This window comes from Sturnira hondurensis, unplaced genomic scaffold, assembly GCF_014824575.4.
Source record: "Sturnira hondurensis isolate 20B ecotype Veracruz unplaced genomic scaffold, ASM1482457v3 Scaffold0002840, whole genome shotgun sequence".
NCBI lineage: Eukaryota > Metazoa > Chordata > Mammalia > Chiroptera > Phyllostomidae > Sturnira > Sturnira hondurensis.
Genome location: NW_028075471.1, coordinates 21,270,026 through 21,286,668, shown reverse-complemented (window position 1 = coordinate 21,286,668; position 16,643 = coordinate 21,270,026). Strand labels below are relative to the sequence as shown.

Sequence of the window (16,643 nt, the reverse complement as noted above, 5' to 3'; positions counted from 1 at the left end):
AAAATATTCTCAGTGCCAACAAGAGAAGGATAAGGAGGGCTGGGGTCCCAGGGAGCCCCGATAATGGCGCAGGTCACCCTGGGTCGGGGTGGGGGGAAGGCAGCCACCCCCCTAAGGACCAACACCCTCCAGCAAGGCCCTGCTCCCTGGGCCTCGCTCCCACTGGGCACCCAGCTGCGTGCCCGAATCCCTGCCCCGCCCTCCCTGGTCGTGCGTCTGTCCCCGCTCTGCTGAAGCTCAGTGGGCCCACACGCATCTGCCTCCACACAGACCTGAGAGCCAGGCCCGCCTGGGTGAGCGCAGCCCCCCACTTCCACAGACCAACACCCATGGGCCTGGGAAAAGGCCCTCCTAGTAAAGGTGGAGCCCATGCAAGAGTCGAAGTCCTCATCTGAGACTGACTTTAAAGAGACAGGAGAAACAGAGGAAATATTTCCTTTGCATTTTCAAGAAAAGTGAAAGGGGGGGGAGGCCACGAGGAAGGGCCCTGCGGTGGCACCAACTGCACACCAAGCGCCAGGCGGTGGGGGTCGGACTCAAAAAGAGTGGGACAGCGGTGTGGAAATGGCCAGGCAACACGTCCCCGCGGGGGGCGGCCGGAGATGCAGTCCCTGCTCCCCAAAGACAGCTGGGAGGAAAGGCAGAAAAGGAGAAGCCAGAGAGACTCGGACAGACGCCAAGTGCTTCAAGCACAGGAGGGCCCGGCCCCAGCAGAGGCTGCCCCGAGGAGGGTGTCAGTAGCTGCGGAAGGAGGCAGGCAAACAGCCCAAGCCTGGAAATTCAAACACCATTTCTTACACTAGGCGAAATTATCAAAAAAGGGACCACTGCCTAATGTGCCTCATGAAATTCGGAATTCTGATTTAAAAAATAAACAGGTAAACATCCAGGAGTACACAGGCGCTTTTTAGGGAGGGGCAAACACGGATGCAGCTTCGGCTCTCTTCTCCGCTGAAGCCCAGGTCAGCACACAGTGGAGCAGACCGCACAGTTCTCGGGGGAAGGAAGCAAACCAGGAATTCCTCTGTCTTGCCAAGCACCCGTGATGCCCACGTAAACTCCCCTGCAGATATCCAAGGAGAAAGAAAGGCCCTGCCCATGCATTCCCCTGACCAAATCATATGAAGACAACCTGAGCAAAAGTGTACACCGTGTGAGAAGGCAGGTGTTTCCTAATACGGCCAACAGGGCCCTGAGCCACGAAACCACGCAAATACGGAACCAATTTTAAATGGTGGTCTCCAAGCTCTCAGTTTAACCCAAAGGCCAGTGATAGTTCTGGAATGAGACCTTACAAAGTAGTGATGTGAAATTATAGTAAAAGTGGCAAGAGAAAAGCTACGATAAAAATGCAAGCACTGTTCACTGTTAGGAAGACGACGGTCACCACCAAGACAACCCGTGCGGTCCCTCGTGCTCTCCAGAAAGGCAATGGGAGAGGGGTGGGGCGGGGGGACTCTCAGCACTAACAACTGGGGAGAGAATAAACATGATGTACAAAACTGATGGTAGAAAACAGAGGAGAAAAAGAGATTCTATAAACAAATTTCCTTAGGCAAAAAGTGGAGAAAAATTACATAGAGGACAAACATCAATTTCGAAACCATAAGGAAGATGACAGATGACACAAAACTTGCCCATTACAACAGTAACTGTGACCAGGAAGAAGCCTCATTCAAAGGCTGGTCTTCACAGACCCACTCAGGCAGTCAGTCAGGAGCCCCTCACCAAGGGTCTGAGAGCCGGTGAGGGGCTGACACACCACTGTGGGCGAGATGAAGCCCTTTTCTTACAGACGGCAATATTCTACTACAGAGACGAAACTAGCAAAGCCAACTGTTTTTATTAGACCCAAGAAAATATTTTAGAAGTCAAGCAAAAATAAGCTAGAAATGTTAATGGCAAACAAATCCAAGCAAAAAGAACACACGTCGTTTTGTTCTGAAAAAAGCTCGCAGTTCATGACGGTCACTCGTCATGCCCTCGTCACCACCGCACGGAAAGACGTGAACACAACTAGAATCAGGGAGGGGCCGGACAGGGACAGAATGGCAGGACACACTATGATGGTCCCGAGCCTCTGCAGGACCAGCTGGAGATGACTCGAACCCGAGCCACAAGCAAGACTCCAGTTCTCAGCTGAAGTCCCAGCCCCACTGCTTGCTCACTGCACAGTCTCAGCCAAGTCACTGAGAACCTCGCCCCGGCTTCGAACAGTGGGGGGTGGGGGTGGGGCTGCTGTGAGTGGTGAGAACAGTAATGCTCCACGTATTAACCCAGGCCCAGGCCCGCACAGGGTGACCTCTCAGCAAGGCTGCCTGTGCGGTCAAACTGCAGAGAGATGAGGAGGGGGAGTGTGTTACTGCAAACAGTCACATTGGTAAAAATAGTTCATCTTCTTTTTTACAAATAAGGATAGGCACACTTTATTCACAGTAAGGCAAAAGTAGGCTTACAGTTGTTCATATGCAAAATAATACAATTCATAAATAACAACACACAAATAAATTGTTTCACGTACTTGCAATTGTAAACGTCCTTTTGCCCCAACCTGTGTATGCGATGTATTTTCTGTATTTATATGTAGATTTACATGTAGCCAGTTACTGCCACCCAAAGAGGGGGAAGTGCCCCAATCTATCCCACACGCACACACCCTCACTCTCCCAGCGCCCAAGGAACACTCACTGAAACTAACAACGTACTAGGGCACAAAGCAACTGCCGATAAAACCCCAAAACATACAAGTTATTTAGGCATTTCTATGAGATGAGAAATTCTTAGCAAAAAAAATTGTGTAAACACTTTTAAAATTAACAAGTTAAAACACTTAAGTATTATCATGAAAACCTCCAGTTAAAGGACATTCTTTAGGAAATGGTTATGTAGGAAATTATAATAATAATAAAGGTATTAGCTATAAAAGATATTGAATGTAACCAACATTCAGACTCAGATGCGTTTGTTATTAAATTAAAAAGTGAAAATTATCAACAAAGCCTCCACTGAGTATGTCGATAACTTGACGGCTCCGCCTCTGAGGAAAGCCGGACACGGAAATTAGCAACGGGAAACAGCGCACCAGCCACGTCGCTGCTCAAACACACACGCGAACCTCTGCGGAGCCTCTTTTCATACCAATCCAAATATTTAATACCAATTTAAGTATTCAAATCGCTAAAGATGCTGACACCTAAATAACACGCCAGATGCCTTGGTACAATCAGGAGACACCCAACCACGCACAGGGCACGGGCAGAGGCAGACACTGCCCTGCTCACCACTGCGTCACCGGTCGGAGCCCAGCGCCTGTGCGGGGGCGATGGACACCCTTGATAATGGGGATGCTCAGTAACATTCGATGTCACCAACCAAAAGCTCACAGCCTAGTTCTAAAACCTGTTTTAAAAGGAAGCTGAGGCAGAGCCATTTCCTCGCAAACGGGGGACTCCCCGCAGCCCCCAAGGGCTACTTGCTCCTGCACATGGGGGTCCACACCCCTTCACTGTGAGCTGAAGACTCCGCACACACGCAATCCGAGAGCACACTTTCGAGGTGGGCACAGAAGTCACCAGACACACTTAGGGTAGCAGCAGCAAACGCAGCCCCCAAGCTGCATCCCCTCCAGAGTGTGGGAGCCGATGGTGAATGAATGTGGCCGCTCCCTTCTGGGTCTGGTCTGGGGTCACACCGTCCCCAGCCCTCTGAGGAGACCTGCAGGCCCACAGGCTCACTCACCACCATCAGACAGGAAACATGAACCCAGGAAAAGACAACGCGATCATTTCTGAGGAAAGTGCAAGCATGTATGGTAGTGAGCCCTGGCTCAAGTAGCTGTGGGAAAGCAGCAACGTGAGAAAGGGAGACCAAGCATTTAACAACGGGGCTGACCCCTGCAGAAACTGTTTGGGACTCTCCTCCAGAGCTCACGGGACACAGCCCACACCTCCCAGTTAACTTCGGACACCCCGCTAATCCTGACAGCAGGTGCCTCAGGTGGGCTCCTCCTCAGCCCCCAGGTGCACCTAGTGCCTGCGCCCCCAGCTTTCCTGCAGCTGCCTGAGCCAGCCCTCCTGCCTGCCTAACCATCCTCATGCAGCAGCTGCTCCGAAGAACACCTTGCCAGCAGAATGTCCACCTCGGGGAGGGTGGCTCTGCAAGCCCAATGTAAACGTCAGGGACAAGGACACAGGCCAGAACAGACTGGAATCAACACACGAAACCCTTCAGCGAGCCAACTGACGTGACGATCACGTGGACTTCCTTAAAAGATCCCTCCCTGCCACTCGGCTTGAACAGCCACCACACCCTCACTTGCTGGAGCCTACCTTCCGAATGACCTTGCTGATCTCCGGGGTGTTCGGGGTGTACAGGATTTGTCCGTGTAATATGGGTTTCAGGAAGGACCACACCAGGGCGCCATCTGGAGACTGCAGGATTTCCTGATAAAGCTTCAGGCAGAATGGGCCTGTTGCAATGTTTAAAAAAAAGTGTTATTCAAGACACGGGGAGCCCCGGAGCGGGGACCCTCACTTCCAGCTCCCCAAGCTCTGCCCCCAGCGTGCAGCCATCGCAGCTCTGCACTTGGGCAGGACACGCAGCAGTGCTTGTTCCCGACGCTGCACGCAGGGCTCTTGCCTCCCGGGAAACTACACGACACCGTGTCCACGCTCACCATCTGAAGGAAAGGACAGCGTGGCCTGAGTGGTTCCAACTAAGTCATCATGACAGCGCTGAGCAGTGGCCAGGCCCCCCAAAGGCAAATGTTGTAATAAAAAGGGACGCCCTGGTTTTCAGTCTAGGAAACACTCATCTCATCGATATAGCTCTGGGCCCAGAACAAGACATTTTAATTGAGTTTTAGCTTTATCGATGGCCACTGCGTTTTCTTGGCTGCACCACAGAGAGCTGGTGAACTTCCCTACTTTGATGCGGGGATCGCCTCGTGTCCACCCAGATCCCCCATCCCTCAGGCGGCTCCCTGGCCGCTGCACAGTGGGAGCTGACTTGACTCCACCCACAGAGGCCTCATGGAGGCGGAGCCTCTGTCACCCCAGAGATTCAGAACCCAACACAATGGGGTCTGAAGCTGGCAGTGAGAGCTTCCTGGTCACTAGTTCACTGTCCCCTGCAGAGAACATTTAGGATGAAAATATTATCTTAGCTTTAAAGGCCTAATTCCTAATACCCAAGACGTAAAGAGTACTGCTGTGAATATTTCCAGCATTCACTTCGCCTTCCAAATTCACCATTTTAAAAGAAAAGACAAGTTCTTTTTATTCAAAAGTACTATAAAATTGATAGAGACAATCCCATAAAATATAAATTAAGAGCATGACTACACGATGAATTTTAATGCATGAATTCCAGAGCTTGCCCTTACTGGTATAACACTTTAAGTTATACTGACTTTGATTTCAGAAAAGACATAACCGCACACGTGTGCCAGCACCAGGTCGGCGCTCGGCAGCCTCCCACACAGGAAGGGCACTTCGCCGAGAGCCTCTGTCGTGCATGGGTGCTGCGTACTGTCAAGCGCTCTTTCTGAGTCTACTGATGCGACCCTATGCCTCTCACCTCTCATCCTGTTTACGTGCTGTATCGTGTTCTTTGATTTGCAGGTATGGAACCAACCGTGCATGTCAGGGATAAATCCCACTTGATCGTGGTGTTATTCTTTTTAATGCTTGCCAAGTTCAGTTTGTTAATATTCCATGGACGATTTCTGCACCTATGTTGCCAGAGGGACACTAGGCTTACAGGGGTTGGCGGGGAGATCACTTTGTAAGTTACACAAGGGTCTCACCACTGTGTTGTACACCTGAAACTAACGTGACGTCGATGCCTGAAACTTTAAGCCCCCACAAAGAGACAGGACAGAAGGCAGAGGGTCCAGCAGGAGCAACCTGCCCCCTTCCACACAGAGGGCCCTATACAGAGTAAAGTGAATGATCAGTGTGCAAGTCACTCTGAACAAGCGTGGCTTGGTGTTCGCTTACTTGAGTCTTTAGGAATGTTGAACTTTTCCTTGTCATCTCCCAGGAGTTCGTTAACTCTGGGCAAGTGCAAAAACAAGTGCGAGCTGCTAAGGAAAGATGCTTCCTCCTTGCAAACCATCTTCATCACCGCCTGGAAGTTGCCGAAAGCGGAGCTCCTGGCCTCGTCACTGAGTGGCACCTGGGAACATGTGAGAAACACACTTCAGTGAGGCAGGGACTGGGGGCAAGGCCCTCCTGGAGCGCCCTCCCAGCTGCCTCGAGAGAAAGCAGACATCACCCCACACCAGCAAACCCTTGTCCAGTGGCAAGTCACTGACCCATTAACGGGCACTGACTCAGACTGCAGTCCATGTGCCATCCAAGACACGGTCTGTGTGTCGCTGCTCCCAAACCGCCTAGACCTTGGGCGTCTCTCCAAACTGCCCTTTGCAGATGGATGCACGGAGGCCCCGCCTCCAGGCAGCTGGAGAGCTCCACCATCCACCGCATCCACACCCCTGTCCACACACTCCCATACCACTCCCCTCCCCCCGGTTCCATCCCCCTGCAGAGGGGTCAAGCAAAGACGAGTGTCCCACCACTGACCTCAGTGCAGTGTATTTGTATTCGAAGAAATGATCTGTAATTTGTAAGCCAATTATTTGTGTGTAAATAAATGTTTTAAGGCTTTTTAAGGCAATTTACTCTCTGAATTAAGTTCAATGGCCCCTGGAATCTCACTTGTGCTGACAATGGACTCAGAGACTTCTGGTTTCCCAGACCACCTGTGAACTGCCCTGTGGGGGCTTGCAGGCCCACAGGCCTCTCTCGCTGGTGCTCAGGAGACGCCAGACCTCGCTCTGTCATGCTGTTGCCTCCAGAGCCCTTAGAAGGGGGTCCTGTCCCTGTGTGCTGCTGCCTGGGGCAGAGGTGGGTGTTGGAGGAGAAGCGCAGGCGGAAGGGATGAGCTGGCCCACCGGGCTGTGGCCCTGAGGCCCAGAGCGCAGGCGCACCTGTTGGAAGTCAGACACGTCCAGCAAGGCTGTGATTTTTGACGAGTGAAGGAACTCGGGAAGGTGTTCCAGGACGTAGCTGGCTCTGGGAAGCAGGTGGCTGAGCCTGGAGACGACGTCCAACAGGGAGCGGAGCACGCGGCTGGCCTCCACCGGTATCAGCATCTGGATGGAAAAACACAAGGGGAAACGAGGCCACCGGGTTAGCTCTCACATGCCTCCTTGGAGCAGGGACTGGTAACACATCGCCCAGAGCACATGTGACCTGGTGCTGCAACTGAAATCATTTCAGAATGTCATTCTGAGTTTCTGCAACACCAAAGGGGACATTTCAGGAGAGGACCACGGTAGGACAATTCCCATGCGTGAGACAAGTTCAGCCCTGCTGCTTCCCAGGGTCCCGACGGGCCCACAGGGTAGGGGACAGGGCTCACTGCGCAGGCTGTTGGCTGAGGACACTGAGGCCTGGGAGGTTCCCTCGCTGTGAGGAAGGGCAGGGCAGGGGCGTAACCTCAGAAACGTCAGTGCACTTTGACACCAACCCCCACACCACCCCCTGTGGGGTCACTTAGTGTTTGCAGCTGCTCGGGAGAGGGAGCCCCTCAGAAGCAGGGGTCTTCCTGCCTGCCATGGTTGTTCTTGTGGCCACAGGGACGAGAAGGGTTGGCGGTGTCAGCTGCTCACTAAGTGTGTGTTGGACAGACAAGCAGACTGGAGAGAGAGAATGTCTCCTCCTGGAGACAGGGAATCCCAGCCCGCCCCTCCCCCAGTCCTCAGATCGGCCACAGCCCCGCAGTCACTGCTCCACTCCAGCCCCTTCAGCTCGGTGGCCACAGCTGGCTGCTGCCCCTTGCTGTCCCGCCTGCGGCCAAGGCCATGGCCCACCTCCCACAGACGAGCTGGACCAGCAACGCCTGGGCTCCCTCAGTGGGACGGCAGAGATGGCCCGGCAGGAGAAACGCCCTGCTTCACTTCGGTCACCAGTGCCTCCCACCTTCCTAGGGCAGCGGCCCCAGAGAAGTGGTGCCTGGAGACCCCTATTCACAGTGGGCAGAGCAGGGGCTGTCACCGCACTGGAGACCAAGGTGAGCGCACCGACTGACATGGCCAACTGTGCTCTGCAGAGGGCTCAGCAGCACCCGCTAGGTCTCAGATGGAGCCAGGCAGCGCCAGCATCTACTGCTGCTGGCACCTCTCACCCAGGGTCAAGGGTGGGGCTAACCAGCTACCCAGGACCTTGTGTCTAGAAGCTTCCCAAATGGTAATCAGGAACTGTTTCGAATGCCAGTGTCATTTCCCGTGTCTGGAAGACAGACACCCACCCCGTGTTGCATCCTTGTCAGAGCTCTGCTGGCCCACGTGTGCGTACAAGAGTGACAGCCAAGACGTGGCTCAGCAGTGCGCTGCACATCGTCCCAGACGTGAGGCAGGCAAGGCGCTGCAGGCGCCAGACACGGAACTGAGCTGGTCTGCACGTTAGGGGGAAGCAGGGTGCCCCAGAAGAGAAACAGTTGTGCCAAGTACTGGGACACAGGACGTGCTTATCCTCCTACTTCTGGGTTTAAAATGGACACAGTCTGCACACTGACGTTTGGGGCGGGGAGGGTGTGTCCTGTGTCCTGTGTGTGCTGTGTGTGCAGTCATAGAAGTGGGGGGTGACCACAGAGGAAACTGGGCAGGGTCGGCAAGTCCACCTTTTCCTGACACTCCCAACTGCTCCCCCAGGCCTGGAGCACCCAACGCCTCCACACTGATCTCTAAGTAGCCCGATGCTGTCTGGATCAATCTCTGGGAAGTGACCTGGAGCAAGACCAGTGCCTAAGGTAGGGGGTGGAGTTTCTGCAAACTTAAGTAAAGGTTCCTGCAATGGAGGCCAGAAGATGGGGAAGCTTCTGGAAGAGGCAAGCTGAGAATGGAGAACCAGGCTGGGGATAGCACACAGCCCCTGCCCTCTGTGAAGGGTGTGATTCCGGCTTCCCCATGAGCTGTCCACACCCACCCCACCCCCATCCACTGTTCCCATGTTCCTAGCAGCCTTTGGGCATCTGCAGTCCGGACCCTGACTTCCCTGCAAGGTTCACAGGGGCCTGGGCCTGCTCCCCGGTGGGCATTCTCCGTCTGCATGCCTCCTCCGGGGCGGGCCCTGGCAGAGTTGGGCATGTCACCCTCAGGGGACAGATCCTGTGGGGCCAAAGAGGGTAGCAACAGGCCCTGCCTCAGAGGTCAGCAAGAGGGGCTGGCAGACCCCAGCAGCCCTGGGCCCCCACCTCAGGATGATGCGCCTTGAAGAAAAGAAACCTGGCAGTGAACCTCAGGTGTTTTTCGCTGGACCTTCTGTATTGAGTGGATATACCTCCACCAATGCTTTCAGATGTCCTGATGGGCGGACGCCTCAAGTCCCCAGACACCCCTCAGTCCCAGGCCTCACCCTGGAGTCTGCACACAGGAGACAATGAGGGTGGCCGAGGCCTGCGCTCTGCACCTTGCAGTCCTCACTGCTGTCTACTCATCTCTGCACCATGAATGCAGCCCCGACAGACACCCACGGGGGGCATCCCCCCAGCCATCACCCCCGTACCTTGTAAATGAAGCCACGCAGGTCCAGGTGCCGACCCAGGGATACCAGCAGGGAGTAGACGGTGGCCCCGGACAGGCCGCACAGCTCCTTCACAGCCAGTGCGGACTGCTCACCCTCTGGGAAGGCCAGCAGGAGATGCAGGGTGTCCTCGTTGCACCTCCCAGAAAGAGCCACTTCCAGGGCACCCAACAGGACCTACCCAAAGCACAAGGGTCAGACGGGACACACTGAGAACTGTGGCCCAACTCCCCGAGGAGCCTCTAAGCCAGTCTACCAGAACGCCAAAGACCTCCCAGAGCCGCGCCAGCCCAGCCCCTGCTCTGGTTCCCGTGTTCTGAATGGAGCCGTCTCAGAAATGGGCACAGAGCTCAGGCCACTGCCCCTTCTGATGACTTGGAATAAGACCTCTGTCCAGCATTCACTGTCCCCCTTCTTCCCCCAGGGCAGCTCCCAGGAGGTGTGCCCCTGTCTTTTCTTCACGTTGAGTCTCAGCCTTCACTTCTTACTTTACCCAAGTCAAACTATGTTTTTCCTCCTCCTTCAGTTTGGTCCCCAAACTGAAACCAGACTTTCGAGCTTGCTACCATTTTGGGGAGAGGAAAAGTGAATGGAGCCCGAGGGGAGCTGGGGACACCTGTGTCCACTCTGGTTTATCAGTGTCAATGCACCATGTGGGGCTGCACTGCACCTCCATGTGGGTACACTATCAGTGAGTGACTTTTGTGACAAGTCAAGAAAAGCCCTAGGAGACCATAAGCCCAGAGAGTGGCTGAACTCACAGGGCGCTTTCACACCACGTCATACACGCCCCACTGACCGAGGCGCAGACAGCGTGCCAGTCCAGGGCCCTCCACCGAAACACAGCCAGAAGGGTGGGCACCTGCAGTGCAGGGGTTTCCATAGGGAGCAGGCCTGTCCACACCTGCTGTGCAGCCTTGGTCTTGGCCACCATCTGCACATCCCCCAACCCTCCCCACTAGGGTCATATTTGACGCCTCACTCAGAATTTAGAGCCCTGGCAAAAAGTTATCTTAAAAATTGTGCACCCCTCTTTTAAGCGAGCAGGGAAGGCCCCCCCCATGGGCCCACAGCAACTGCACAGGCATACCGCACACAGGAGCGTGCCAGCAGCCACCGCCCTGCCCTTCGGTATCCTGCCTCTCCTGTTACCTCTCCACCTCTCTCTGCGCCCACTCTTCCCATTTGAAGGTGCCCGGGGCAGGTGGACTCAGGTGGGGAACAAAGAAGCCAAGGCAACACCTGTTCTGTCGGCTGCAAAGACCACCTCTGAGTCCTCCTTAAAGTAAATGGGCATCTTTCAACTTGGGCTTTGCTGAGGCTAACCCGGCCAGTTATCGGACACAGGGGTGCCATGTGCTGGCGCTCTTCCCGGGTGGGAAAAGGGCAGGGAGCCCCAAAGGCAGGGCAGACAGCAGGCGGGCTGGCACACACGCACACCCATGCATACCACATGCTACAGACTAACCTACTTGGGTTCACAGTCTCCCCCAGAAATGAAGGTGACTTGGGGAGAGCATCTATATGTTAAGCAGGAGTCAAAACCCTGTTTTCAGAGAAGCACCAGGGAGGAGGCTGGGCTTTGCCCGGCTGGTACTTCTGGACTCAGAATGACAGTGAGGGGACTGCTGGCTGTCCCCTGCCACACTGTGACCAGAACACAAGGCTGACAGGGAGACACAGGGACTGGAAACAGGGGAGGGAGCCAGCCACATCAGAGTTTGAAAGAGCGAAGCAAGTGAGGCCAGGGCCACTGCTCCAGAAGTTGGTCTCTTGTGTGAAGACATGCCTCTCCACTCCCAGTGCCCACCAGTTCCCAACTGTGCCATTCTGGATGGCATGACAGAGTGGGGGTCCCAGGGGGAAGCAAGCTTGGGACCCCTTCAGAAGACCAGGCACCACACGGGAAGAAGATGGTGGGAGTGCAACAGAAGGATCTAGAAGGGCCAGCTGCTGCTGCATCCGTGTGACCTCCCAGGAGGCCTGAACGTCCATGAGCCTCAGCTCCTTCGTTTACATGCAGAAGTCATAGCAGACCTGACAGGGCCCCTGGGAGAACTAAACACAGGTTCTGTGAGGCACCTGGCTTGGGGCAGTGGGGCTGGAAGGAGGCGGGCGCCAGCAGGCCAAGAGTCCTCAAGGACAGCCACAGCTCCTGCCTGGCCCCTCTGTCTCCGTGTCTGGGACCTCTCTCTTTCCTGGCCTCAGGCAGGACCACAGTTCCACACCCACAGACAGGACCTCAGGCAGCACACCAGCCAAAGAGGTATGAAGATGCCGCCTGTGTTACTTCCTACAGCAAGCTTTGGAAATGAACAGCAGACCCAGGGTCAGTCCCTGGGTGAATCCTGACCACCAGCAGGCCTGGGGACCTGCTGAGACGGATTCATAAGTGGCTGAAGTCCGGCGGCAAAGTCCAGGAAGGTGGTAGCGGAAGTGACCTCACACAGCACAGCAGCACTGCCTGCTGGCCACCTGGCCTCCTAGAAGTAACCTGAGCCCTGAAAGGGCATTTCCTCATGAACATGACCACCCGGCCCAGGGCCTGTGGACACACTTTACACTCCAAACCAGGATGCTGTCCGTTTACCCGTGTGGCAGGAGTGCCCCCAACGACCACGCTGTGCCACCACGTGGGACCGATGACACCCACTGTCGAGGTGACAGAGGAAGAGCTGTGATTAGCCTCCACACCAGCTTCCTCACCACATCACCCTCCCTGGCAGGACACCCATGACACCCAGTGGCCAGCGCCCACTCAAGCAGCTGCGTCAGCCCTGAGATCACAGAGGAGTGAGCCGGCCCACAGCCCCATGGCCCACAGGCTCTAGACCGAAGCTGCCCCTCCCCACAGCCCCCCGGGCACCATACTCGCTCTCCTTCCCCACTGTCGTCCCCCCACACATGCGCATCTGTCACCCTGATGGGCCCACTGAGCCACCTGTCACCCACCACGGACACTCCAGGTCCCACACCCTGTCTTCATCACCCGAACCCCAGGTTCCAGTGCCCTGGAGGCACCTGACCATCACCACTCACTGCTGTCACCAGGAGCCCGGCACTATGGTCTGGCCGCACAGGCGGTCTCTGCCCAAGGGAAGTCACAGCCTGAGTTCAGTTGCTCTCAGAGAGGCTGGTTTTGTGCGTTTCTGAGAACCGTGCGACCCCTCTGCTCAGGTGGCCCTGCGTGCTGTGCGGAGGGGCTGAGAACCTGGAATAAGAGCCGCCACCAACTGTATCCTTTCTGCCCCTTGTGAGGGCAAGGACAGTCTTTGGTCCTGACCCTGAGGTCTCATCTCCTTTCTGCCTCCAAGGGGCACCACTCCCAGCAACCCGACCCCTGCCATAGAGGGGAGAGGGGGTTGACGGGCCAGAAGCCCAGGTGGCCAAGGGCTGAAGCAGCCGCACGGACCTGTGAGCGGGAAATGTTTGCTTCCAAAACACTCCTAATTGTTTCATCTGAGATGTGGATGGATCGAAGTGCCTCAGTTACCTCAGTGACGTTCCTCATCAAATCTCTCACTTTCACATCTGAAAGACAACAAAAGAAACAATGGAATAGCCCATGCTCGGGCTGCTGCTGCAGAAGCAGACTTGGATGGTGGCCCCACAGGGACTGTTTCCTGCAGGAGCCTCGGCCATGACAGACTGGAGGTCCAGTCTCAGGAACTCGTCCCCGGCAGGGGCTCCATCGCTCACCCTGGGGGCCAGCCATGCCCCGGAAAGGGGTATCTCTGCTCCCCTGCTCACTCTCGGGAGCCTGTGCATCTAACATTTGCTCCAGGAAAAGGCTTGCTGAGGAAGCAGTGACCACGGGCCACCAAACCCCCACCCGCATCTACTTGCGTCACTTCACACCCCCAGAGGAAGACCCGGGAGGATATGCAGCAGCCTTCGAACTTGGCTGGTGGGGCCACCAGGCCTGGAGGGGGCAGGGGGCTGGTCCGGGGGCCAGGCCAGGGTGTGACCAGACCACCGGAGGACCCCCTCCTCTCCACAACTGCGGTCCTGGGTCTCAGGGCTTGCCTCCTCACCCCAGTGCATCAGACGAGCCATGCTCTAAATTGTTACTGATCTCAACAGCATGGCTTATCCTTGGTTTCCTTTCAGTCACATTTCTGTGTGAGAAACTAAATTGCATTTTTAAGCATGCAAATGTGGAGGAAGCACACACTTACCCGCAATTACTGTGAAATTGCTAAGAAACGCCATAATAGAAGTCCCGGAAAACAAAGTCTCTTTGAGTCTCTGGGCCAACCTAAAACGGCAGAAAAATAAAGCGTGTTTACACAGGATGAAACGACAGACACTGTGCCCAGGTGAGTGACACGGCCTGGCACCCAGGGGCACTCGAGGCCACCACATGGCATCTCACAAGGCCCCGTGGGCAACCCGGCGCCGTGTCCCCGGCGCTGTGTGCATGCACCCCAGACACCACAACCCCCAGCTCTACTCCTCGGGGCTCACCGGGCGGCAGAGTCCAGGAAAGGGGGGAGCATCACGAACAGCTGCCCGTGAGGGTGGGTGGTATGGACGCGGGGCAGACCACGGATGTCTAAGGACTCGGGACCCCAAGAAGTCAGAGCTCCGGTGAACAGGCCGCAGGCACAGTAGCGTGCCCGACGTCCCCCAGGGTTCACACTTGGAGAACACGGAACAGAATCAACCCCACACGAGGAAGTAATTGAAAGATCTGGTATGGGCCTCGACACACTCAACACAGCAGTGTCATCTTGGTCCCAACACCCTGACCTGAGACCCCCATCGCCAACAAAGCCTTAGAGCTGACACTGCTCTCACACCTCACAACTGAAGGGTTCGAGCACAGGTGTGGCTCAGAAACTGCCCGCATTAACACGGGTGCTGAAGGGGGCGGCACACTCTGCCGTCTGAAGCACATCACTGCAGTGCGTGAGCCAGCCCATCCCCGAGGGAGACCTGGGAGCAGCGGGCCCTGGGACGTACCCAAGCAGATGCTGCGGGGCCCAGTCTGGTGCAGAAGCACAGGCACAGCCCTGGGCGCTGGCATGCAGCAAGCTGCTCCTGAGGTGCTCCATGGCAAGGGAGAGGTTCCTGTTGAGACCTTCACAGCTGAGCACACGGGGCGAGGACCACGTCTCCCCCAGCTCCTGGAAGACACGGCAGCACTGTGGTCAAAAGGAAGCACGCGTCTGCTTCTCAAGGCAGCACGCCCACACTGTGGGCTCTCAGCATGTTTTCCCAGCACCAGAGAGTGGGTGGTCCCTCAGCTCTGGGAACACAGGTCGAACGCAGGAAGCCCCAGCCCCGGCTCTGCGCGGGGCCCTCCTTGCAGGGAGGAGCCTCCAGCTTACCAGTGGTGACCACGTGCAAATCAAATTAAGTCTCCACATTCTGCTATTCCTGCTCTGGATTTCATCCTTAAATTCAACGTGATTCCGACATCTGTACTGGGGAGGAGGAAAGGGGCACTCCAGCACAAGACCACGGCGGGGCCAGGTGGGAGCAGCCATGGGGAGGCTGCAGGTCAGCCTCTTCTCCAGGGTGATCCAATTGAGGTCCAGTCAGGCAGGGACACTGTCCACCCTGCAGGCACAGCGCTGCTCCTCTGGGCCCACAGTCCAGGCTACAGGGGTGGCAGAAGGCCCCCATCCAGTCTGGAGGTCCAGCCACCAGCTCCAGTTCGGCTCCTCTCAGCAGTGTGGGACTGGCCGGGCGTCTGTCATTTGTGGAAGCAATTTCTGGCCCTCATGCAGCCCCACACTGTGACTCTCCACTGCTTCGAGCAGAGAGTGAGGAGCTCACAGTGAACCTGCCTCATGGCTGTCCACTCAGCCAAGATGCTCCCTCCGAGGGGAGTCCGTGCTGACAGCGGGAAAGCGGGGTGGATGCAGAGACTGGGAAAGTGAGCATGCCACTGCGCCTGCGGCCTGCCCAACTGCCCGGGCCCCTCCCGCCCCCTCCTCCTGGACAGGATGTGTGCTGAGAGCCCAGCACTCCCCTCTGAGGGACCTGGACCACAGACCCACCCCCGGAGCTCTGCATCCTGAGATAAGCCCTTCTGTTTATAACATCAGACAGACTCCTGCTTTTCATCCATACTCCCCTGGCTGTTAGCAGCCTGATCACTGACAATCGTGTAATAATCTGAGTGATGGGTACAGTTTTCACACAGTTGTTCAGAAGCTGGAGGTCCTCTCCTGTGTTCCTACTGCAAACTTCACTCGGCACTCGGAGCCATGCACCAGGGCTCTGTTCTGTGCTGCTTTCTGTCTTCACCCGCACTCACTACCTGACAAAGACCTATACAACCTGAGAGTGCAGGTCTCACAGCCCCAGTGCCTGAGCAGACTGAGGACAAAGTGCTAGGCAGCAAAAGCCACTCTCTCTGTAGGCCCAGGGCCTCCTGTCCACACAGACCATGAAGCTACACCTGGCTGAGGACTCAGCCCTCACACTCTGTCCCCCCAGCTCATGGCTTCACAGATGAGTGGCAGGACTGCCTCTGATCTCTCGACTTCCCAGACAAACCCACCTTTCACTGCATGGACAATTAGGCGGAGTTGCCTTAACACACAAGCAATGCACAGTCTTCCGAACTGGAGCAAGGCAGGCCTCTGCCTAGGCCTGGGCAGAAGCCGCCACAGCCCCTGCGGCCTGAGCAGGTCAGGCTGCCACAGGCCCAACAGTCGTTAACCCAGGAGGGGGCCCGCCTCAGATAAACACCCCATCTCAGGTCCGGCTCTACACTGAGGCCTGGCCTGGGCACTGTTGGGCTCTTGTCCAAATTAACGCAAAGGCCAGTGCCACATGGCTCCCACTAGCATACATGCTCCAGGCACTTGCCATGGGTTCAGAAAGTCAGAGCCCAGGATGGGCTGGTTAACCACAGGCTCTCTGGGGACAAGTGTCTTCTTTGTACAAGTTGCCAGTGTCCCTGGTGTGAATGCTGCCACAGTGGCCTCGTTCCAGCTGCACCTTGAGTCCCTGAGCACAGGACTGGGAAGGGCGAACAGCAGCATGCAGCACGGCGCTGTGCACACACAGCGGGGGTGAGCCGGCACAGTGGCAGAGCCT

General features: G+C 56.1%; 1 protein-coding gene across 5 annotated transcripts in view; it reads right to left on the bottom strand.

Annotated features, from left to right (window-relative positions):
• ABCA13 (ATP binding cassette subfamily A member 13) overlaps positions 1-16,643 on the bottom strand; it is a 132,659-nt gene that overhangs the window by 80,146 nt on the left and 35,870 nt on the right. For 4 of the 5 annotated variants that reach the window (XM_037041075.1, XM_037041071.1, XM_037041073.1 and 1 more), the window contains 7 exons: positions 14,553-14,716; positions 13,766-13,845; positions 13,000-13,118; positions 9,570-9,764; positions 6,992-7,156; positions 6,000-6,177; positions 4,329-4,468 (listed from right to left, as the gene is read on the bottom strand). In XM_037041075.1, the coding sequence (XP_036896970.1) occupies positions 4,329-4,468; positions 6,000-6,177; positions 6,992-7,156; positions 9,570-9,764; positions 13,000-13,118; positions 13,766-13,845; positions 14,553-14,716 (1,041 nt within the window). Of the gene's footprint in view, positions 1-4,328; positions 4,469-5,999; positions 6,178-6,991; positions 7,157-9,569; positions 9,765-12,999; positions 13,119-13,765; positions 13,851-14,552; positions 14,717-16,643 lie in introns of all 5 variants that reach the window. The other variant, XM_037041072.1, reaches the window with a different exon arrangement.